This window comes from Bactrocera neohumeralis, chromosome 6 (assembly GCF_024586455.1).
Source record: "Bactrocera neohumeralis isolate Rockhampton chromosome 6, APGP_CSIRO_Bneo_wtdbg2-racon-allhic-juicebox.fasta_v2, whole genome shotgun sequence".
NCBI classification, from domain to species: Eukaryota; Metazoa; Arthropoda; class Insecta; order Diptera; family Tephritidae; genus Bactrocera; species Bactrocera neohumeralis.
This window is the reverse complement of record NC_065923.1, coordinates 25,118,865-25,141,837: the sequence shown is the minus strand read 5'-3', so window position 1 is coordinate 25,141,837 and position 22,973 is coordinate 25,118,865. Positions and strand designations below refer to the sequence as shown.

The 22,973-nt window shown below is 35.3% G+C and overlaps 3 protein-coding genes across 5 annotated transcripts; 2 read left to right on the top strand and 1 right to left on the bottom strand.

Annotated features, from left to right (window-relative positions):
* Positions 1-8,523: 8,523 nt before the first annotated feature.
* LOC126762450 (39S ribosomal protein L17, mitochondrial) lies at positions 8,524-9,386 on the top strand. Its single transcript, XM_050479186.1, has 2 exons — positions 8,524-8,843; positions 8,905-9,386. Exons 1-2 carry the CDS (start codon positions 8,649-8,651, stop codon positions 9,319-9,321), a joined length of 612 nt encoding a protein of 203 aa, XP_050335143.1. The 5' UTR covers positions 8,524-8,648; the 3' UTR covers positions 9,322-9,386.
* Positions 9,387-11,802: 2,416 nt separating this feature from the next.
* On the bottom strand, positions 11,803-19,074 carry LOC126762445 (uncharacterized). 3 transcript variants are annotated; one of them, XM_050479176.1, is made up of 14 exons: positions 18,882-19,074; positions 18,682-18,807; positions 18,319-18,543; positions 18,151-18,261; positions 17,757-18,071; positions 17,559-17,690; positions 17,253-17,492; positions 17,080-17,199; positions 15,267-15,528; positions 14,568-14,692; positions 14,373-14,504; positions 13,762-14,285; positions 13,057-13,146; positions 11,803-12,991 (listed from the first exon to the last, which is right to left on the bottom strand). In XM_050479176.1, the coding sequence occupies exons 1-14, from the start codon at positions 18,931-18,933 to the stop codon at positions 12,008-12,010; spliced, it is 3,438 nt and encodes a 1,145-aa protein (XP_050335133.1). In that variant the 5' UTR covers positions 18,934-19,074; the 3' UTR covers positions 11,803-12,007. The 3 variants fall into 3 exon arrangements, with proteins under 3 accessions (XP_050335133.1, XP_050335134.1, XP_050335135.1); XM_050479177.1 differs by having other exon boundaries at positions 18,319-18,540; XM_050479178.1 differs by lacking the exon at positions 18,151-18,261.
* Positions 19,075-20,375: 1,301 nt separating this feature from the next.
* LOC126762448 (ZZ-type zinc finger-containing protein 3) lies at positions 20,376-22,221 on the top strand. The gene is made up of 4 exons (XM_050479182.1): positions 20,376-20,748; positions 20,820-20,933; positions 21,002-21,139; positions 21,204-22,221. The coding sequence occupies exons 1-4, from the start codon at positions 20,605-20,607 to the stop codon at positions 21,867-21,869; spliced, it is 1,062 nt and encodes a 353-aa protein (XP_050335139.1). The 5' UTR covers positions 20,376-20,604; the 3' UTR covers positions 21,870-22,221.
* Positions 22,222-22,973: the final 752 nt, after the last annotated feature.

Here is a 22,973-nt window from a genome sequence, read left to right as displayed (position 1 = left end):
TCGCAAAGGAACTTAGCATTAATCAACAAACCATTGAAACATTTAAAAAAGACTGGCTACAAAAAGAAGCTCGATGTTTGGGTACCACATGAATTGTCTGTGAAAAATTTAATGAACTGAATTAACATCTGCGATTCTGAAGTGAATGGTAACAGGAGACGGTGGCTCAAATGCCATAATAATGTGCGAAAAAGATCATGGTCCAAGCGTAGTGAAGCTCAACAAATGGTCGCAAAGCCAGGATTGACACCTCGAAAGGTTATGCTGAGTGTTTGGTGGGATTGGAGAGGAATCATCCCCTATGGGCTGCTCGAACGATTGATTCTACAATTTACTGTGAACAACTGATGAGATTGAAGCAAGCAATCGAAAAATTACCAGAACTGATCATCAGAAAGGGCTTCGTCTACCATCAGGGCAACGCTAGATCACACACACCTTTGATGACTCGGCAAAAACTGGGAGATCTTGGCTGGACAGTTTTATGCATCTACCATATTGCCCTGACCTTGCACCATCGGACTACCATTTGTTTCGGTCAATGCAGAACTCCCTTAATGGAGTAAAGTTGGTTTTAGGAAAAGCCTGTGAAAATTACTTGTCGCAGTTTTTCGCCGAGAAACCAGAAAAGTTTTACGCTGATGGAATAATGTCTCTAGAGGCAAAAGTGGTCGGCCAAAAAGGTACATATTTGGTTCATTAAAGTTCATTATAAATATTAAAAAAAATAAGTTGGAGTTTGATTAGAAATACGAAAAGACTTTTTCGACTACACAAAATATTTTTATTTATTTTTGGATTTGGATAATTAATTTTAAGCGGAAAAATCGTCCTCACCGACAGACATCTTTTTTCGGATGTTCTACGGAGGATCGGCTATGGGATCCCATTTTTTTTTTTGAATGAATGAATTTGTTAAAGAACATTAATAACTGTAAAACTGTAAATGTAAATTTACTTCTTGATTTTTTTTATATATTTTGTTTAAAGAGCTAGATAAACTTAGGTCCTAACTTCTTCCTTACTATTTTCTCCCTTAATTTGCTAATCTTCATAATCGCTTTCTTTCCATACAAATTATACACCAAATTATCGCATTTTAATTTGCCAACTCACATGGAGACACCAAAAGGAGCAAAAATAACGAAAACTTAACGCGCTATAAACTGGGCGTTTTGTCACCGATGAGTAATGACTTGGCAGCACATAAGCTGTTAAGGCGCTGTTGACAGGCTCTGTCCCCGTAAAACCATAAAGGCAGGCGGCAAACAAATTTGAGAATGAAAAATGACTTTGCAAAGCCTTATTAACAGGCTAATAAAAAAAAATATGAATATGTATGTGTTTGTTTATGTGTGTGTTAAGTGAAAAAAAGAGTGTTATGACATGCACGTGCAGCACACAGCGGCTCCAAAGTAATTAAAAGCGTGCTTTATCGCAAACTCGATTTTGCACAGGGCAATATTTCAAAAGTGGCCAAAAAAAGCGAAAATAAATATTTCGGCGCGATAAATATTGAACTTAATAAATGTGTAGTCGTACATGCCAACATATTTTGGTTGAAAATTATTTTCAATTTTGGCGTAAAAAATTCGTAAATTTTTTCAAATGTTGGTATTTAAACTAGCAGACCGAATAGTTGTATTGTGTTACTAATTTTTCAGTATTTTGCGTGGTTTAATATTTTAGAAAAAAACAGAGTTGCCGTTTTTTTACAAATATAACTGCATTAAAAATTTGTCCTAAACGTTTTTGCAGTTTCTCCCATTTGCAGTTTTATATATTTTTTTCACTAAATACATATGTGGCAACCCTGCATTTTCTCAAATGTTGATGTTTAAGCTAGCAAAGCGAATAGTCATTGTTTTATTAATTTTTTAATATTTTGCATTGTTTTAATATTTTATAAAAGGTGGCAACTCTGTTCAAAAAAAATTAATTTTAACGCTTCTCCAAATACTTTTTTGAAGATTTTCTTAATCTCCTTGCATTTTAGACTTGTTTTGGAATATGTTGTTTAGTTTTCTGATAGAGTTGCCATTCTCTACTCGAAAATATGACTAAATCAAAACTTTCAAAATTTTTTTGGACTAATTTTTTATTCCTTTATTTGTTTTAACAATAACAATCTTCATGCCTTTCCAACTACATGTGGAACTCTGTTATTTCTAAAAATTAATTAGTGGAACAGTGCCAGATCGCTGTTATCTGAGAGATTTAATCTAGGCATCACAGGTTACTCTTATAATTTTTTCAGCAATACCCACTTTTACGGCACCAAGCTACCTGGCTGTTTCCGGATCGGAAAACTACGAAAAAATGCCGCGACTAACAGAAGGTTTGAAGACCGAAGCAGACTCTTATAGAACCCCCTGCTGAATAGCAGTGAAACCATATCATCAGGAGTTGGTGAACCCGTTTTTTCAAGCGGTGACGATGGAGCAGACGTTACATTGCCCGACCATAAAGAAGTTCGAATAGCTATTACCCGTCTGAAGAACAACAAAGAGGCGGAGATAGAAATCGCTATCGAGCGTATTGTGTGAAAGTTTAAAGCCCACCGTCAACAAACTGATTGGAACTTATCAGTGTGGCTTGAGGCCTAGAAAATCTACCAATGACCAGATAGTCACCATGCGTCAAATCTTGTAAAAGTCCCGTAAAAAAAAGATCATCATACAACACTTCTTCGTCGATTTTAAAGCTGCTTTTGACAGTACGAAAAGAAGCTGACTTTATGCCGCTATGTCTGAATTTGGCATCCCTGCAAAACTAATACGGCTGTGTAAACTGACGTTGAGCAACACTGCGTCATGATAGGAAGGATCTCTTCGTTCGATACCAAACGAGGTTTCAGACAAGGCGACTCCCTTTCGAGGGACTTCTTCAATCTACTGCTAGAGAAAATAACTCGAATTGCAGAGCTTAATAGAGCAGGTATAATCTTACATAAGAGTGTACAGCTGCTGACAATATCTGATGAGTCGACGTTACGAATTTTCGAGAGAAAAGTTCTGCGGAAGATATATGGTCCGTGTTATACGACATCAGTGACTTAGTTCATTGAATTAAGAGACAGCGGCTACGCTGGCTAGGTCATGTCATTCGAATGGATGAAAACGCTCCATCTGTGAAAGTATTCGACGCATTACCCGCCGGAGGAAGCAGAGGAAGCGGAAGACCTCCACTCCGTAGGAAAGACCGGAAATATTTTCGACTATCAAACGAGTTATCTATATAAATATCTATAGGCCCACACCTGCTAACAACCTTCAAAATTTATCGCAACAACTTTCAAAAATTGCTTGTTTAGGTAAGTGTCTTTGTTGTTTTTGTTTTCTACACTTCTTCGTACAACGTGTGTTTTTAGTTTGTAAATTTTGCTTACTCATCGCAGTGGCATGCCCAAAGCTCTTCTTTCTCTTCTCTGTTTTGTCAAAAATCAGCACTGCACACAATGCATGGTCCACCTCAAGTGCCCCGACAACAACATCTTAGCCAATTAGTAAAATTTATTGTTTCAACAAATCAAAAGTGCAATATCACTACAAAAACCTCACCCAATGCCCTTGTCTGTGCCGTCTGCAGCGTGCTTGCTTCAAATCATTGCACATCACAACATGACAACCACATTTCCGGTCTAGAACGGAAGTGTGTAGAAACGTAGCTATTTAGGGACACAAGAACTACAAATACACTTTAGCAGTATATATAAACACATACATATATAAATATTTCTAATCTTATGCCTTCACATTTAGATACGTATGATATACATATGTACATTAAGGTGTTCTTTTTTCCCAAGCTAATTATTTTTTTTTTTTTGCAAACACCCCCTGAACTGTCAGTTTTAGCCCTAGAGCAAGGATCCAACGTAAATCAGCGTTTTCTTTTTCAATTTAAACCTAAATCATTTTACATTGCATACAGTACACCATGTCGTATGAGCAACACAGAATGTAGTATAAATCACTTCTATGAATGCGAGTACACTTGATGTAGAACTTTAACTGCGCATAACTTTAAAAGAAGATGTTTTATGGAAAAAATTATTAATACCTTTTTTGTAGACTGATAAATTTTGTATTAGAATATATTCTTTTTAAAGTTCTAGGTTTACTTGTTTTATGCAAAATATCAAAAATGTTTTTCAAGGCACAAACTGAAGCTTCCGTCTGCCAAAAAAGTCAATGGACAATAACGGACACCCTAATATACATATTTATATCTATGCATACATATAATGTCAAATTTAAATGTACTAAAATGCAAACATGTTGCTCAACTACTCTTTGAAAATAAGGTATAGCAAACACATTGTTGATGTTGTTGTTGTTGTCAACTTCATTTGTTGTACTTTTGTTGCTGAGAATGATTCATCTGTGTCTTATATACGTATATTTGTATATAGCGAGCGGCATTGTCTTGAACAAAGAAATTGTGCGCCGGTCAAGCATGACGCAGCAACCAGGAGAGGTGCTAGTGCGTGTGAGTGAGACTTAATCGAGAAGAGGAGTGTTGTGTAAAGAAATGAAACTCCTCTGCGCTGCCTACACGATTTTGTTGCCAAAAATTTGTGAATGATCTTTTCATGCACATTTACATGCTGCATATACATACATATAATATATGTACATACAGTTGTGTTCATGAAAATAGTAATGCTACGGTTTCTTTTATATAAAGATTTTTTCTAACATATACTGGCTTGCCAAGTCAATAAATAAATTATTTTGTTAGAAAAGACACTTCAAAAGTTATAACCGAAAAAAAATCCCGTTACTTTGGCTTACGCTGTCTTTTTATGACGCATTTTTGTATTTTCTAAAAAAGCAAAAACACACAGATAATACATGATGTAAAGAAACAAGTCCTAAGCATCCTCAAAAATGATAAAAAAAAATTATTTCAGCTTGTCGGTTACCATTCTAACAAATCGTAGAAGAGCATTTGAAAAGCAATTTGAAGTTTAAGGGTCCACGCAGAGTACTTTTTTGACGAAGAAACATGTGGCTGCAAGTAAAATGTTTGCAAAAGAGCATTTCAATGGATCATCTACAAAATCATCCTTCTCTTCTGGAGGAGGATTCAGCTGGGAGTGTACACGCAGACCGTGGAGAATCGATTCGGCGCCGTTCGCAGCAACTCGGACAACTGGAACGAATTGGCGCTTTTAAGTCGAAATCTTAAATTGATAGCGTACAAAATACATACAACTTGTGCAAGGTCAGTAGCCGCTAGATCTTCTCAAGCGACATCGCTTTACTTTATGGGCTCTAGAGAAGTTCCAAGAAGATTCGAACAGATAATTTTGGACCGCTCGATTGGCCACCAAGATCGTGTGATATCACACCGTTAAACCCTTCGTTGTTGGAATATGTAAAGTCTGAAGGATATGCGTACAATCACGTGTTTCATTCGCCAATTTCCAATCGAAATGCTCGAATGAGTCATCGAAAATTGGACTCAACGGCTGGACTATCAGGTCGTAGCCGTGGCCAACATTTGAATCAGATAATCTTCCAAAAATAAATGCCAAAGAATGTTGTTTCAAATGATAATAAACATTCCTCATTAAATTTGAAGTTTATGCGTTTTTTCTTTGAAAAAGTAAGGAACCTCGAAATGGATCATCCTTTTTATCATCATGGACCAAAACAGGTTAAACCAGTTGAAATGTTTGCTGGGAAATATCTATAAAAAACTTTTAGATAACGACCCAAAACATCAACCAAACTTGTTTGACTCAAAAGTAATCGGATGGACCATCTGACCTAAATCCAAACGAATATTTTTGATGAGATGTTAAACGTGTTGTAACATTAGCAAATTTATCAACCAGCATGCAAAGTTTTCTAGTTGTCTAGAAACCATCGGCTCAAATCCATATCTTTATGAGGCGACGTCAGGATCTGATAAACTTAGTAGGAATGCAATGCGGATGTATGGATGTATTCAAAATAAAGGCTTTATAACTAATCATTAGTCAATAGGAAAGAAATTTTAATTGTTCACCGAACTTTTTCTCTTTTTCCTTTAACAAAATAGGCAATACTATTTTTATGAACACGGCTGTACATACATACATATGTATATACATACCTTCCAAGCAAATACAATATGTTTCTCACATTTTATGCTATTCCACTATACAGGTACGTTGCACACATGTTGTTTTTATTGTTGTTGTTGCTAGCGTTTTCATTTAGAGTGCAAATCGAGGAAGTGGTTTGCAAATTGTACATTTAGCTCGCTTTGAAGTACATATATATTAGTATATTCACACACACACACCGACATAAGCACCTTGCAAACAATACAAAAATGGAAAAATGAGATTTATTTCTCGCTACACTTGACTCAACGATGCTCTATCTTCTTCGAGCAGTCTAAAAAATAAGCCGTCTGGTAGGTCCCCGTCGCGGCGATAACCTCCCCATTCGACTAAAATTTTTCCCCAACGAATTACTATTTCAAGCTGGGAAACATAAAAAAGTCACAAGATTGAAATTTGTAGTTCGTATCCTAGGTTTGTTAAGGTTTGAGGTACATTAGAAATCGGGCTGGCGACTGCACATTGAGTCGCAAACGCGAAGTCGCTAAAGTAAAGTACAAAAGAGGCACCCCTTGGAGAGTTTCGAGCAGGCTGCATAGTCTTCTCAGACTTTCTAGATGAGCACCGTTTCTATAGACCTTTTAGGTTCATGGCACCGGACAACATCAAACCTGCGGAGCTCGGCATGTGATTAAGGAGTCATGAAGTTGATTAGATCAGACCATTTTCGGGAAACTTGCTGAGGGGTTAGGGTAACACGTATCCCCAAAACTGTTTAAAGCTCGCACATCACTGCCAAATACTCCACTTCTAACAGTACTTCCACGTGTCTATTGAAAACGTTGAAAAGGCCCATGAACCTGACCAGCCCGAGTTTCTAGAAATAAGCCGTCAAAGACTCAGCATGCCTACCCTAATGGCAGATCGATCGATATTAGCTTGTAAGGACGGACGGACAGACAGACAGACGCACGGACTTCAACTCGTCTAGTCATCCTGATCATTTATGTGTGTATAACTCTATATCTATCTCCTTTAGTTTTAAGTGTCACGTACAACCGTTAGGTGAACAAAACTAATATTATACTCAGTAGCTCCATGTTGCATGAGTATAAAACTGGAAAGTATGAGAAAAATCTAAATCAAGTATATATCTACACTGAATTCAAAAGAAAAAATATTTTCAAACCCTTCTATTTTTACATATTTATTTTTAACTTAATAAGATGTTAATCGGAGATTATTAAATTCCCATATTTTCTTTGTGCATCCATAACTTGCTTTTTTTTTCAAACTTCACTTAAATTTTTTTTGTATTTTACAAGCCCCACAACACTCAAGTGAACTTTCATCTATTCCCCTCACTGTCGGAGAGTTCCGTTACATTGCATGCCAGCCTTGATGAAGTTGCTGTGAGCGCAAGCAATCTAAAATGGTCGATAGTGCGCTCATACATGCCTATGATATACTATATTCATAGATAAATATGTATGGATATGTACATACATACATACATACATATATGCAAGTCAGGATGCCATTTTATGCATTTATTTTCATTTACTTCACGCTTTGCTAGCATTTCCATTTTAATTCTACCGCACTGTAGCGCATAGCACCATTCGATGTATGCACTATTCAACACAGTGTTGCATTTTATTGGCCACACGGGGGCGTAAAATGCACAAAATACCTTTGAGGCGTTAGCTGCTGCTGTAAATGCTGGCCATAGATACGTGCTGTGCGTTTCCAATACAAAAACAAAAAATGCAGTCACATACATAATCAACACACACACACACGCACGCATGCGAATGTAATAAATTCCAATGCAATTGACCTAAAAGGATTTGTTGCCGCTCCACAGGCTTCCGGCGTTGGGAAAGCATTTTGCGAACTATTTGTTTTTTGACGACTTTTTTTTGTTCTTTTGCTTCATTTCACTTTTTTTCTACCTGTGAATTTTTACATTTTGTTTGTAGTTCGGCAATAAAATGCCCGTGGCCAGCAATTGAACTCAGTTGGTGCGTTGTGCCCCCCTTAGTATAAATGGGTGGGTTGTATCTGTTGCAAAATAAGTTGATGAGTTGTTGGCATGTTGAGTAGTGAGGCTGTAAATGCCACGCAAATGGAAAAGTTAACAAATAAGTGAATTTGTGGGGTTTGGGTCACTATTTATTAGTGGAACAGCGTTATTGCATCCTTATGAGGTAAAGTATGTCTGCAACTTTAAGCATATAAGTAGGCATTATTTTACGATGAAATCTTAAGGACGATAAATTGAGCTGCTTGATATAAAATAAAAAATATATATCCTTCAATTTGTTAAAGCTTTCTCAAATTTGAACAAATTGAATTTTTCCAAATTTTTAACACTTCCTTCCACTCTATTAGTATCCTAAAGCACTGTGCTATTACAATAATTCAATCTACTACCTACGTTTGACAGCAAACAGCTGATTGTGATTTGACAACCCACTCGTGCAGCCCCGCATCGCACTATTTACGTAAAAATCTAACACCAATTGCGGCATTAAATATTACCGCACAAGTTTTTTAAAACAATTTATGAAATAAGTGAAACATTAAAATGAATCAAGCCGACGTTAGTAAGCTGATGTCGCAATTGCGTATCGCTGTTAAACCACATCGTAACCTACGTAATCCAGATGGTCCTGAGGGTCGTTTATTGAAACTACGCAAAACTGTGACGGCGCTAGTGAAGCATGAGCGCATAGAATTATACTACAATAGAGCTGATGAAGCGCGCGGCTATGCAGAATTGGTTAGAAAATTATAGCACAACAATGTGTTAACATAATAATCTTTTTTTTTTACAATTGCAGTTAATTTCCAATGCGATACGTTATGGCGATCGTCATAAAGCTACAATGGAGTTGGCGGATTATTGGTTGCTCGAAAAACAATTGGTGCATAAACTTTTCAAAGTGCTAGTGCCACGATTGGAAAACTGTAATTTTTCATATACCCGCATGTACAAAGCACCGCGTGATTACCCTGGCATGTATTATAGAAAATCGGTGCTGGAGTTGCGTGGCAATCCATATCCATCGTTATTGCCTGATTATACAAACAATCGTAATTTAATACATAATGTTTTATTGGATGAAGCACGAAAAGATTATAGACGTGAAAAGCTAGCAGAGCTAGCCGATAAAATAGCTTCGGAATCGGCGGTGAATGCTGAGAAAGTAGGGAGTGAAGGTGATGCCAAAGGAGCAGAAAATGTAGAGAAAGCATAAAAATTGTGCTTTTTACTTAATATAATTGTTAAATTAATAAAAGTAATTAAATATTAAAGAAATCATTTAATATGCTTTTTATTATACGGTGTCACAACAACAGCAACATTGGATTGTTATTAGAACTTGTAATGTTAAAATTTAATTTATTGCGCCGCTTGAGATGGAACGGTATAATTTTTTAAATATCTTCAAATGGACTATGAGAAGTGATTAGAACAGCTGTGTCATGTTTATAAGCTATGCTTTTAAGCTGCAAACATTGGGCGTTACCGAAAAAAGAGCAACCGCATATTTGTCATGGCTTTAATAACTAGGAATTTCAGTTTTTAATTCATAACTACAAAGAACACTGTAAATTCGGTTTTAGACAACTGAAACGTAATGAATTTGTTGTTTTTGAAAGGGCTTTAATTGTAACTGCTTCAATTCGATGCTTGATATCAGATTTTTAGGTTATACCCAACCATTAAAGCATACATTTTGAGAAGATTTGTCACCTCAACTTCATGTGCATACTAATGCACATAGAAGCTTATGCTGCTACAACAACACACTTTTGTTAAAAATATTATTGCAGCTGTAAATTAATAACATTCTTTCTAAGCTTTATTAAGTTGCAGCTGTAGTGCATTAACTGTACGAATTAAACACAAGCCTCTCATATTTAGTCGGTTGCTGCTTTTTAATTATTTATATAATTATTTTAATTAATTTATTATATCAAATACACTTTAAGGGTAGCAATTGTTAATTTGTAGCAAATTATAAATGATGTGGCTTACCTTGAAACCAAAGACGATTTCTACTTGTTATTTATAATTTTTGGAAATACACAAATTATACAAATTCTTCACATCACTGTAGTGAGAACGTTCTACACAACTTTTCTAAAAGTTTTTGGTTTGATTTTAGTTATAATTGTTATTTACATATTTATAAATTTCACTAAAACATAAACTATTTTTTCACGGCATCATTTTAATTCCTTCCGTCGATGTTGCTACGCGAAGCCGATAAGGCAGTAAAATATAAAGGCAATGCAGTTCAAACAATAAAAAATTGGAACTAAATTACTGTACAATATTTGTGCACAAGTGATTTCCTGTGTTTTGAATCACATTTATAGAAAATAATTGATTACATATACATATGTACATACATATGGATGCGAATATATGAGTCTGCATATAAAAACGCTGCAGTCGGTATATAGATTGCTTAGAATTCCGTTTTTGTAAGCAAAAGCAACTACTTCAATTTTAACAGTTCATATTACTACATACATATATATTATACATATGTGAATATATACTAACGGATTGCATTCATGTATACATCTGTATATGCATGTACATACATATATACATATAAATTCAATATGCGAGGCTCACTTGGCGAATATTTTTGAGGTTATCTCACCTAAATCTAAATCCATTTAATGAATTCAGTGGAAGAACACCTGGACACCGAGCAATTTCTTATTAACCGTTGTAGGTTAATTTTGACATACACATACATGCATTCATTTCATACCTCAAAATTGCAACCAATTACTCATAAAACTCTACATTAACACTTTTCATATTTAAAACACTTATACATACGTCCATATATTCTAAACATATATAATATATACCGCTTTTATTTAATTTAATAAATATTACACTCGCGGAAGCATTTTACCCGTTTCCGTCGGCTTACAATCGCGAAACTGACTAAGCAGACGGATATCTTTGCTTTCTACTACTTGAGCTTTACAATTGGCAATGCAGTGCCGGTAATAAGGCGGTAACGCGTTCCAGTTATAGATGCCACACCAGAATTTCGCATTCTGCGCAAGGTTTTGACAGTCATTTTTAAACTATCTTAAACACAATGGCAACACTGCATTAAAATCACCGCCAAATTGTGTGTTTGACATTCAAAATTCTCCACTTTAGACTCAAAGGAAAAATTTTTTTAATTATTTGGTTAAATCATATTTTAATTAAAGTGAAAGGAATTTATGTATAATATAGTGTAAATGCTTCAAGCTGCAGAAATTATAATCAAAGACATATTTTGGAAAATATCGGTATTGCTTCTTAGTGCTGCATTCAATGTTAATTTGTTTTGATCATCATGGCGAAAGTTTGTAATGAGAAAATAAATATGTGGGAATAACTGTCCTCGGGGATCTAAGAGAAACTGTTGCATATCGGAAATAACGCGACATTATCTGTTACGAAATGATGAATAATAAAAACAGTACCGACTCTTGTAAGTTTGACTTTATCCGTTAAGAGATGAGATAAAAAAAATGCTGTCGCCATACATTACTAAATTTTATCCAAACAAGCAAGTATTCTTTGATAATATACAATTTAGTGCGGTGAGCCACCATAGATGTAAATATATGTATATATTTGTAATCCTGTACGTAACGGCAAGAGCAGCCCATTAACCTAATCAACCAACCACAATACTTTAACCCCAATGTTTTACGTGCGCGGAAAAAATTTTATTTGTATAATATGCATGCGTGTAAGTGTAAAGTACAATTTTGTATAAATATGTATAATCATTTAGTAAATAGTTACAACATTAAAAATGTTTACAATATGGTATAGGCACTAAAGTGCTTGTTATAAAGGCCTCAGTGGTATTTATATTTCGTTGTGCGTTGTTAAAACAATTTGAAACGTTAAATTTGGCATATTGAATAAGAACCACCACAAATATCACATTTCTGCCGTCTATAAGAACTATTCGGATTAAGTGAATTAAAGTAGACATTTAAAGCGTTCAATATTTCAAGCTTTTTGTCATATAAGTATGCAAATGTTTGTGATGCGCATCTATTTTCGACATACAAAAAAATGCGATAAAGTATAGTCTCGGCGGATATAAAAATTTGTATCGTATTCCTTATCATTTCTAATTTTGTTTCAACAAATTCTTGTGCCAGTTTCATGAGGAAATCAAATGTTTGCTGTGAAAAAGCATCAGCCATGGTAGTTATGATGTCATCAAAGCTGCCAGGATTAGCGATAATATCATAAAGTCGCGTACCATATTCGCTTAGTGAAATTAAGATATTATTCGGAAGCATAATGCTACCCATGCCGATGGCGACAGCGCTTGGTTGAGCTGATGATTCGCTTTTATTGTTAACGTTTGAGAACAGTAATTTGGAATTGCTAACGGCATTTACTTCAGCATGCGCTGTAGGTATGGGTTTGTTAACCGAATTTAGCACATTAGGACCCTTATTATGTTGAAGATTATTGCGTAGATCGTTGGTATTCACTGCCACATCATTATTGAGCACAACTCCTTCCCCAGCTGCGCCGAATGCAGGTCGTACCTTAGCTTCATTTAATTTCTTGTTAATTTTGTAAAGATCATTTAGATATTGTTTGCTAGGCATATCATTAGCTCCACGTATAATATCTACTTTTCCTTGTTGTGCACCTTTGATACGAATTGTTTCCTTTGACATTTTGTCAAATATTTTTCTCTGGCGATTACTTAAAGACTTTCGGTAGTCCTGTATTGTGGCACTATGTGTATCATTTACTAGTGTTGATGCCATACGGAAATTCGATACAGAATGTGTGAAGAGTACCAAAGAGGCAGCCAATTGCACCAGTTCCATACTTGTCACCTCCTCATCATCGCGATATTTCTAAACGAAATATTAAAGGTGAAATTTAAACTAATAATGATTGTAACATATATATTTTAACTTACAATTAATAGATCTAGAATTCCATTTGCAACCCCGGTTCCTGACAGAACAATAGATGAAATGTTCATACCGTTTACAAGTAATTCGGTAGCCTAGAAACAAAGCATGCTAGTACAGTATTTTAATACAAAAAAAAACAAGAAAAACAGTTATTTCGGCACCGCTGCTATAATATATTTTATATGTACTTTTCTTAAACCATAAATGGCTATCAAAAAATATGTATCTTGATTTTGTTCGGACAGTTTATATGACAGCTATGTGCTATGTATTGTGGTCCGATCTGAACAATTTGTTCGGGGATTGTAGCGTCGCCTTGAAAAATAATCCATGCCGGATTTTGTGATATCTCGATAAATAAAAAAGTTGTCCGTATAAAGACTTGTTTTTGAACGTACAATTTCAGCTATATCCTATAGTGGTCCGGAATCCGCGACTCCGTCAAATGAGCAGCTTCTTGGGGGAGAAAAGCTCATGCATAAAATGTCAGATCGATATCTGAAGACTGCTGCACTAGCTCGCGTATAAGAGCCACAAGTTGGTGGTAAATATGACGTTGCCACTTGCAGATGAACCTTTATGTATAACTAACAATTCACCCAAGCTTCTTCATGATTCTTTAAGGCGTTGCGTTTGTTGTGGCTGTAGTTGATTTTGTTTTCGCAGTCGAAATTCATAAATTCATAAGATTTATAATTTTTACTTACCAACGATATCTCCTGTCCGGCAGCAGCTGCTTTTGTCATGACATTCGTAGCACCTGAAGCACCTACACCAACAACACCAGCTCCAACACCTATCCAAGCATTTCTAGCTTGCGAGTTATCTAACCCGATAGGCTGTTCGTGTTTTTTACGATCTACTAAATTGCATACTGAACGTACGGTTGAGTATGCCGCTGTGGTAGCACAAACAACACCAGCACCAGCTATTAAAGCCGGCGCTACCGTCATCATCATTGCTGCTAATGGTATTGCAGCTGCACCAAGTCCGGCTACAGCCGTCGCTGTATCTGCAACACCCAGTACCTGTCTAGCGGCGCTACCATTTGGTGTAGTATGCACCTCTAATTGTACGCGTCCGTTATAATCGGTGGTATAAATACCGTTAAGCGGTGCAATCATCAATCCACTTGGTAGTTCATTATTTGCCAAAAATGTTTTCCAATTTTGATAAACACGTCCCAGTTCATCAATGAATATCATACAACAATGCGAACTATCGCCATCAGCTGAGCAATTATATACATACATACATTTAGATATATCAATTAAGCTATATTTGCACATAAGCGGAGATAATTCACGAAGGTACTTACTTGTACATTTTCGTGTTCTAAAGACGGGATGACAGGAGAATTTCTTAGCGTTTATGGCATCTTCTTTATTATCGCAATCGGTTACAAACACATAAATAATTGCACTCAAAGAGTTTCGGTTAGTGTATTTTCCTGAACGATAAATTTGAAAGTTAGATAAAAGTGGTGAGGTTTCATTTTAGTTTGCATACTCACTTTGTGCCCAAACACTGTCAAATATTATTTTTCGCATTTCCACTATTTTTGCATTTCCTTTTTTTTGATCAGGAATTAGATTGTTTAACTTATCTTTCAACATTCCACTTTGTTCTTCAGCTAGCCTGTTTGGTAATAATAAACATTTGAAACATTAATTTAGATAAAAAAAAAACAAGAAAAAATGTCGGCTACGGTGGCACGGAAGCTATAATATCCTTCGCAAATACAACAACAACAAATTTAGTATACCGCGTTGCAGGTATAACAAATTCCACCAAATAGGCAAGCGTGTTGTTTTTGTAGCGACAGAGAACATTCCTGAAATAGATTTTAGGAATACTATCGAGTTTGCAGTACTGGGCTGTAGAAAACTCGTAATCCGTTCCAGTTATGTTGGCCTGACCGTCGTAGGGACTTTTATTACAAATTGCTAAGGTTGAGACAAGCGTTCATTCGACAGTCGGGTCTAAGTAGCCGGAACGGACCCGGATTTTTATCCGCCCAATAGCTGCCAACTCGATACCATGCCTTGAAATTATTTCAGTTACGTTTTCTGCCACTACAAGAACAACAACAACAACAGGGTTAAGGCAAACTAAAAACTACAATCACAGCAATAAGCGTGCTAAGGATATTTATTTCGGTATAAACATAGTATGTAAAGATGTATGTACATGTATACATATGTGTACTCACAAGTCCCAAATAATTTCCTTCTTAAAACCGCTGTTGTTTGCAAAATCTTGCTGCACTTCCAGAACTGTACGCATTTTCTTTACTGTTTTTGGCGTCGGCTGTATGTATAGATTTACATTGCCATTTTCATCTAATGTGTATTCGCCATTAAGTGGCGCAACCATTATACCTTTTGGTAGGTCATTATCCCTGAGATAATGCTCCCAGCTCGAATATCTATTGCCTTCTTCGTCCTCATAAAATACTTCAGCTATAGATTTAACTGCCGCAAATAATAATAGTACAATGATTAATTAAAATGTTAATAAATTTTACAGTTACAGTATTGAAGACATAAAATGCTTATATAACATACAATATACTTGTAAAGGATTACGATTTTAAATTAAAACCGTAAATAAATTTTCATTTATACAAATCATTGTTATCGTCAACGAAAGTAAGACCATTGGCATTTCGAAAATAATAAAAAATGTTAATTTCGGCTCCACCGAAGCTTCAATGCTCTTGAACAATAAGTTGCCCACAATTTAGTGAAGATATTTTATATGATATAGTAGTCCAATATCGGCAATTTTCACAATGCAGCAGCTTCGGAAGCTAAAAACTTCTGACAAGCACTGACCGCCATTCACAGTGGAACGATCAACACCTTCACCTATTCCCACCCATTGCAGACGAAGAGCTCTTTGCACTTACCGATCCAAACGGGGTTAGATCGCCGAAACTTGCGCAACTTCGTTCTGGATACTGTAGCAGGTTAAACTCCTACTTATCCAGAATAGACCTGACATACCCGACATGTCCACATGCAACGAGTCTCCGCATGACACTGACCACCTCTTTGCATGCCCCATAAACCCCACCCATCTAACACCCTCCTCCCTTTGGTCCGACCCCGTCGAAACAGCACGTTTCTTGGGCCTACCGTTAGATGACGTCGACGACAACACAAATGACATTTACCATCCCAACGGGGATTGAATTTCCGTTAAAACAACAACAACAACAAGAGCTCTTTGCATGCCTCCCCAGCCCTATTCATCTGTCACCCCTCTTCCTTTGGTTCGACCCCGTAGAAACAGGACGTTTCTTGGACACACTAACCATCTTGGTAGGGTCTGATCGAAGGATTTTATTTTTTTCGAAAATTTCGATTTTTTAAGCCCAATTAACCGTTGATTTTTTCGCAAAAATTTAGAAAAAAATTTCCTGAGGACGCCATTTTGTTAATTTTTGAAAAAAAAAAGAAAATCCTTCGACCAGGCCCGAGTTTATCTATTTATAAAACTAATTTTTTTTGGCCGATTGATTTTAGATGAATCTCCAAGGACTTATGGTTGTCACCGCAAGTACCTTTTTTTGGAACAGGGTCATCACAAACACTAATAACTTTGGAAATTAATAATTTTTTTTTTGAAGTTTTCGAGTCAACACATTCTATAACAATGCCATATTACTACTTTTGTAAAATAACACGATTTAACAGCAAAAAAAAAAATTCTGAAAACTCTCATTTTTTCGTGCCTCTGACTACCTCTAACCCCTTAACCATTGTTTGATCGTTCATTAATTGTTTTTTTTTTGCAATAGCAGTGACTAACTTCCGATTCCCTAAATATACTGATAAGTTAAGGTATAAGTAGTTTCTGGAAAAATGTGATAAGATTACACAAATTGCCTGTACTGCAACAGTTTTATTATTTTTTATCTTGTGTACACCGTGTTACTTTACAAGTAATGTATAATATATGTTATTTATTTAACTGTTACACGTCTAATTAAGATAAAACCAAAAATGAATATTTCTTACCTGTATACCCCTTTCGTTTAACGACAAAGTCCTGAAATATTTTTGCTTCCAGCACATTTTCATGTTCATTGTTTGTGACCAGTATGTGTAGAATAGACGTGTCAGCATTCAAATATTTACCTGTAACACACAAAAACAACAATAAACTACTTTTCAACAACTTTCCTACTTACTCATTGTTGCGTAATGTTGTTGCAGGTTCCTAATGGTAATATCATCTGAGTTTTGTGTTGACTTTGGAATGCAAGCCGGCGTTAAACATATCTCCAAGTCGACATTTCCATCCTTATTGAAGCTGTAAATACCATTTAGTGGAGCAACCATAATGCCTTCGGGTAAATTATTCTCAGTCAGATATAATTGCCAACAAAAATATTCATTATTTGCGTCGTCTATGAAAAAGTAACTTTCAGCTGTAAAGAGAAGTTTTAACAGTTTTACACATATTGAAGCAAATTGATGGCTTATTTTACACGTACTTGTAGCATTTTGTATCCTTAGCACTTTATGAGTTGTAAACTCCTGTGAATTCATGGCATCATACATGTTAGTTTGCTTTGTGACTAACACATAAATAATGCAGCTTGTATTATAAGCATCGGATGCACTATCTACAAAAGCAATAAAATGAAAATATAGTAATAATGGGCTACAATTTGATTTTTTCATTTAATAACCTTTTCGCGCCTTATGATTATGATATTCATGAATCGTAAGCGACTGACGGCTGTTGTTGTTGTTGTCGTTATAGCTACATTGATCGCTGATGTTGTTGTTGTCGTTATAGCTACATTGACGGCTGATATTTATGTTTGGTTTATTTATAGCTGCTGTTTTCCAAGCTTCAAGTTCGACTTGCCCATTTGCAGCTATCGTGTAACGTCCATTTGTGGGCGCGACTAAAATGCCAGCACCCAATTTGTTTTCACCTTTGTAAGCCTCCCAATTTTGGTAAGTGTTACCATCTTCGTCTACAAATGTTCCATTTCGTTCTGCAAATTGTTTAATAAAATATATTACAATTACAATTTCATATCAAAATTAGTATAAACATATAATATAAGCATATACCGGAACGTATTACAGGGTGATAACTAAATACTCGGGAATTTTCAGCTTCTTTCAAGTCAGTAGAATTTGTGACCAAGACATATATTGTTTGTGAACTGCCACTTGTTTCATCTTAAGACAAGGACAATATAATACATTAAGTATAAAAATATATAATAAAAAATTTACCATCGCCTGCAAAATCTTGTTGTACCTCGCGAATCGTAGGTCCTGCAGAAGCGGCTGGAGTTTCGCTAAATTCTAGTTTTACTTTTCCAGCTGCATCAAATGTGTAATAACCGTTCAATGGCGCAACCATAATACCACCCTCCAACGTATTTACATTCTTGTACGAATCCCAATCAGGATATATTTTACCATTTTCGTCTGTAAAAGTTCTGCTATCACCATCTGCTAAAATACATATGTACATACATATATCAATGTAGTGATAGCAATCTCGTTAATCAAATAATTGATCAGTGGAATGATAGAAAATTTCCATCACTATCTCTATCAGTCTAGCAAATATTGAAGTTACAGTTGACTCACCTGGACCTTTTCTTAGCTTGGCGATAACTTGATGGCTCTTGAAGTCCTCGCAATTCAAAATATCTGTAACATCTTTTTCAACCACTATAATAAGGATCCTTGTCACAGGCAAATGCGATAAACGCACTTTTAGTTAACACAAATATATGTGTAAATTATTAAAACATTTTATACAAGTAGTTTTCAGAAATTATATTTACCATTTTTGTTAGCAAATTCTTGTTGTGTGTCAGCAACATTTTTGGACGACATATTAAAATGTCTAATTTGTAGAAATTTCCACGGCAGCTCGAACTAAACTGATGTCATCTCTGCTGATGTCTTGCACTTGCAAAATATTCCTCTTTATACTAACTAATAAGGGGTTCCCCAAATTATAAAACAAATTCACACAGCATAGACAAAGCCAAAGAGATTGGAGCGTGTTTTGTTTATTCTCTCACTTGTCAGCTGAGCTTGTCAGCTGGCAGCGAACCCTGATCTTTTTTCTGAGTTGGCAACAAAACACAATCAGGGCCCCGTCAAGTGCTGAACACATAGAACGCGACAGGCAGCAGCAGCACGACAGTGAACTGAAAACGTCGTTGTGCATCTTACTACATGTACATTTGTGAGAAGCAGCAACAACACAATGGCCGGCATGTACACAAAACAACGCAGTTGTCCATTTTGTATGTACACAATTTCGTTGTGGCCATACTAATTCCTTTCACTTCAATGAGATTTTAATATTTTGTTCAAAGTGAAATTTTTTATGCAAAAAATAAGTAAATAGGTAAATATTTTTGCTTTAAATTATCAATTATTATTACAAATGATATAATAGAGCTATTTTATGCTTTTATTTGTAGAATACCTTCAAGTTTGTTAGAACTGTGAATAATTTTACATTTTACATATTAGTGGCATCACCACTCTACCTCATCTCTCTATCTTCCATTCTACTGTCAACTTTACTGTCGTCCTACTGTCGTTGGCAAATATAGGATTAAATTGAAGTTAGTTAAACGACTGCAAAATTAGTGCGTTGCTGAAATTCTGTATATTAGATAATCATATTATCTTTGCCCACAGAAAGCTTTTATTCAGTATTTCCAACTTTCAAAAATTTTTCCCCTTGCTACTCCAATGAAAATCGCCTAAATTCACTTAAAAACTAATTATCATTAAGATAATTAATAAATTATTTTTACATAAGTTATATATTCAAATATAATATTATCTAATTATTTATATATTTGTTGATATAAATTATCATATGTTATTGAATTAAAATTTTTTATATTCTATTTTTTTATATAGTACTATAAGTATTGAAAATTTCTCCTTGAACCTATGAAAGCGACAGACTTATAGCGACATCTGTCAAATTTTAAAATGCACACGTTCTTAAAGACGCAGTTATTTGGACAGCTGCACCACTACATAACTGTATCTTTAAGAAAACGTGTATATTAATATATGACAGATGTCGCTCACTATGTGTTCAGCACATAAAAAAACCTCTGAAAATAGAACTAAAATTATTTTTTTACTCCCAAATTTAGGGGAAAACGCTGGTAACACTGATTTTAGAACACAAAAGACTTGCCATACGAATCACTTCTTTAAAAACTGCTCTTTTTATGTCGTTTCAGGTAATTTTCAAATATTTAGGTACAAGTGTGCTTGAAACAAACGATGTTTTATGATAATCGCTTTCTTGTACTTTTTCTTTGGAATAAAACTGGAATGAAAAAGATGAAGTAAATGTGTTGCCACTACAGTTACGATATTCAATACGATCTACAGCCGTCAATTATTGCACAATATTAGTGCACAGCTGATTAGTTGCTCACGCTCTAGCAGCTGGAATTGAGAAGTTTCCGTCTAATTTTACTAAAAGTGAATTTTTGTTAATATTCGCAATATTTACGATTTAAAATGGACGAAAGTGATAGTTGTGAAGATGATAATACGTTCTATTTTGAAAGTGATCATCTAGCTTTACGTGGTAATGCCGATTACACAAATATGCTGCGCACTATAGCCGTGCTGGAGGTGCAAAGAATGCGCGTGCACAAACAGGTAGCAACCATTACATTTAAAAAGAAGAAAATAAAGAAAATTGTATCAATATTAACAAATAAATATTGCAGTTAGAGGAGTTGGAATTGGCGAGACAACGTTATTTAAATGATCCAGAGTTACTGCTGCAAAAACTGCGGAATAATGAAGAAATTATAGCGCCAAATTATATGACCATTGAAAAGGCAAATCTTAAACCGATTGATGTATTATAAGCATAATGCTAAATTCCTTTATTATTTCTTGCATACAGTTGCCCGAAATTACCACCAATTTGGACTTGCTACCGCCTGTAGACATCAAAATCAAAGAAGAGTCTGATCCTGATACAAAACCCGCAACAGTGCGTGGGCGCGTTGTAGACGAGTCTAAGCCCGAGACATTTAATCAGGTTAGTACTAGTGTATATCTACTTAAATAACCTACAAATTCATAATTACATTTGTTTTCCACAGTTGTGGTCGTGCGAAGAGCAACGTCGCCTAGAAGAATTGCTCATCGAATATCCGGCTGAAGCGATTGAAAGTCGTCGTTATGTAAAAATTGCCAAAGCTTTGGGCAATCGTACACCACAACAGGTGTGTAGTCGTGTGCAAAAGTATTTTCAAAAATTACACGATGCTGGTTTGCCCATACCCGGACGTCGGCCAAAAAATCGGCGCGGTGGACAATCGAAAGCGAAGCATTTCTTTCGGCCGACCACTTTCTTCCCAGCCTTTAATGTGCCTGTACATATGCCGGAAGATGACTTTTTAATGGGTGATTTACCAACGTCAAGTTCGCCATTGCCAACAGACGCGCGTAAAGTCTTAACGGAAACGCCACTAGAAGATGCCATTGCGAACGGTATTGAGGTGCAAAACGATGACGACCGTGAACGTATAATAAAAATATTGACAATGATAAAGGATGAAAAGTTGAAAACACCTGAAGGATATAATCCAGATCCATTGGCGGCCATGTGTGAAACATGTCGCGTTACCGCCATTTCACGTTTACGTTTTCGTTGCAATACCTGTTATATATATTTGAATCAATGTTCCGATTGTATTGTGACCCAATTGTTGGCGCACAACTTCGAGCATCTGTCACACGATGTGGTGACCGAGAGTGATTTGTAGCAGTCACAAAATTGAGGTGACCGCCCGTACGCCTGTGTTTAATGTTTAAGCAATAACCATTTTCACCAAAATCACACATATAGTTTTTTATTAAATTTATATTTTCATTTAATCGTTATTTAAATTCGGTTCTAAGTTCATTAAACGCTGCAAAAATATTAAAATTTCGATGGTTTCGGTTAAAGAACTAATTTGAAGAATAATATAGTTACTTGTAAGCATTCATGCAGACACCGTGTGTGCAAAGGTGAGGTTTTAATACCATTATTTTTGATTAAAATAAAATGTATTTCATTAGTGTCACATGTTACATCATCAGCATCATTAAATCCAACTACAGTTTATTTTCTTATTTATTTGTAGCCTCAAAAGCCACATGAAATTCTAATTATCGACATTTTTCTTCAATCCAATCAAGTATTGAAGCAGTTGAAATACACTCATACAAAACTATTCATTCATCAGTTCATTTCAAGATATATTACTAATTTATTTTAACCGCAAATATTATTTAAGACTGGTAAGTGATTATATTTTCTTTCTTAGTTTCTATTTTATTTAAAGAAATTGTTGGCAAAGCTGTGCTAAGAAGTTATGATTATGTTGCCTCTTTTTTAGCAGAAGATTCACTAAAGTCGGTTGCCTTTAAGTTTTATTTATTCGTTTTTTATTGCTGCCGACCACTTACTGCTCGGCGTTTTATAAGATTTGGTATACAGTTGTTTCTGGATATTGCATACTGATTTTTAGAAAGCCCTTTCGCATTTAGCAATTGGTAATTGATATAACTAATTTCTAAAAAATATATATATTAATTTTCAAAGACCCCTTTGTTTACATTATAAGCTCAATGACCCTTTTTTTACATTTTGCCGAGTTCAATGACCCATTTGTTTACATTTTATGATCTTTTTGTTAACATTTAGCCTAGGTAACAACCTTTTGTTTACATTTAGCCAGGGCAATAACAACTGTTTACATTTAGCTAAGACAGCAACCTTTGTTTACATATTAGCTCAATGACCCTTTTGTTTACATTCTGCCGAGGTCAGTGACCTTTTTGTTTTCATTTAGCCATGTTCCAAACCCTTATTACATTTAGCC

Bases quoted from the DNA above. Each gene is read 5' to 3' on its own strand.
- LOC126762445 (XM_050479176.1), bottom strand. From the start codon at position 18,933: ATGTCGTCCAAAAATGTTGCTGACACACAACAAGAATTTGCTAACAAA. The intron at 18,072-18,150 runs GTATATGCTTAT...AACAATTTGCAG, and splicing joins TCACCCTGTAATACGTTCCG to AACGAAATGGAACATTTGTA. The intron at 15,529-17,079 runs GTAAGAAATATT...TATTTGCGGCAG, and splicing joins TAAACGAAAGGGGTATACAG to TTAAATCTATAGCTGAAGTA.
- LOC126762448 (XM_050479182.1), top strand. From the start codon at position 20,605: ATGGACGAAAGTGATAGTTGTGAAGATGATAATACGTTCTATTTTGAA. The intron at 20,934-21,001 runs GCAAATCTTAAA...TCTTGCATACAG, and splicing joins ATTATATGACCATTGAAAAG to TTGCCCGAAATTACCACCAA. The intron at 21,140-21,203 runs GTTAGTACTAGT...TGTTTTCCACAG, and splicing joins AGCCCGAGACATTTAATCAG to TTGTGGTCGTGCGAAGAGCA.
- LOC126762450 (XM_050479186.1), top strand. From the start codon at position 8,649: ATGAATCAAGCCGACGTTAGTAAGCTGATGTCGCAATTGCGTATCGCT. The intron at 8,844-8,904 runs GTTAGAAAATTA...TTACAATTGCAG, and splicing joins CGCGCGGCTATGCAGAATTG to TTAATTTCCAATGCGATACG.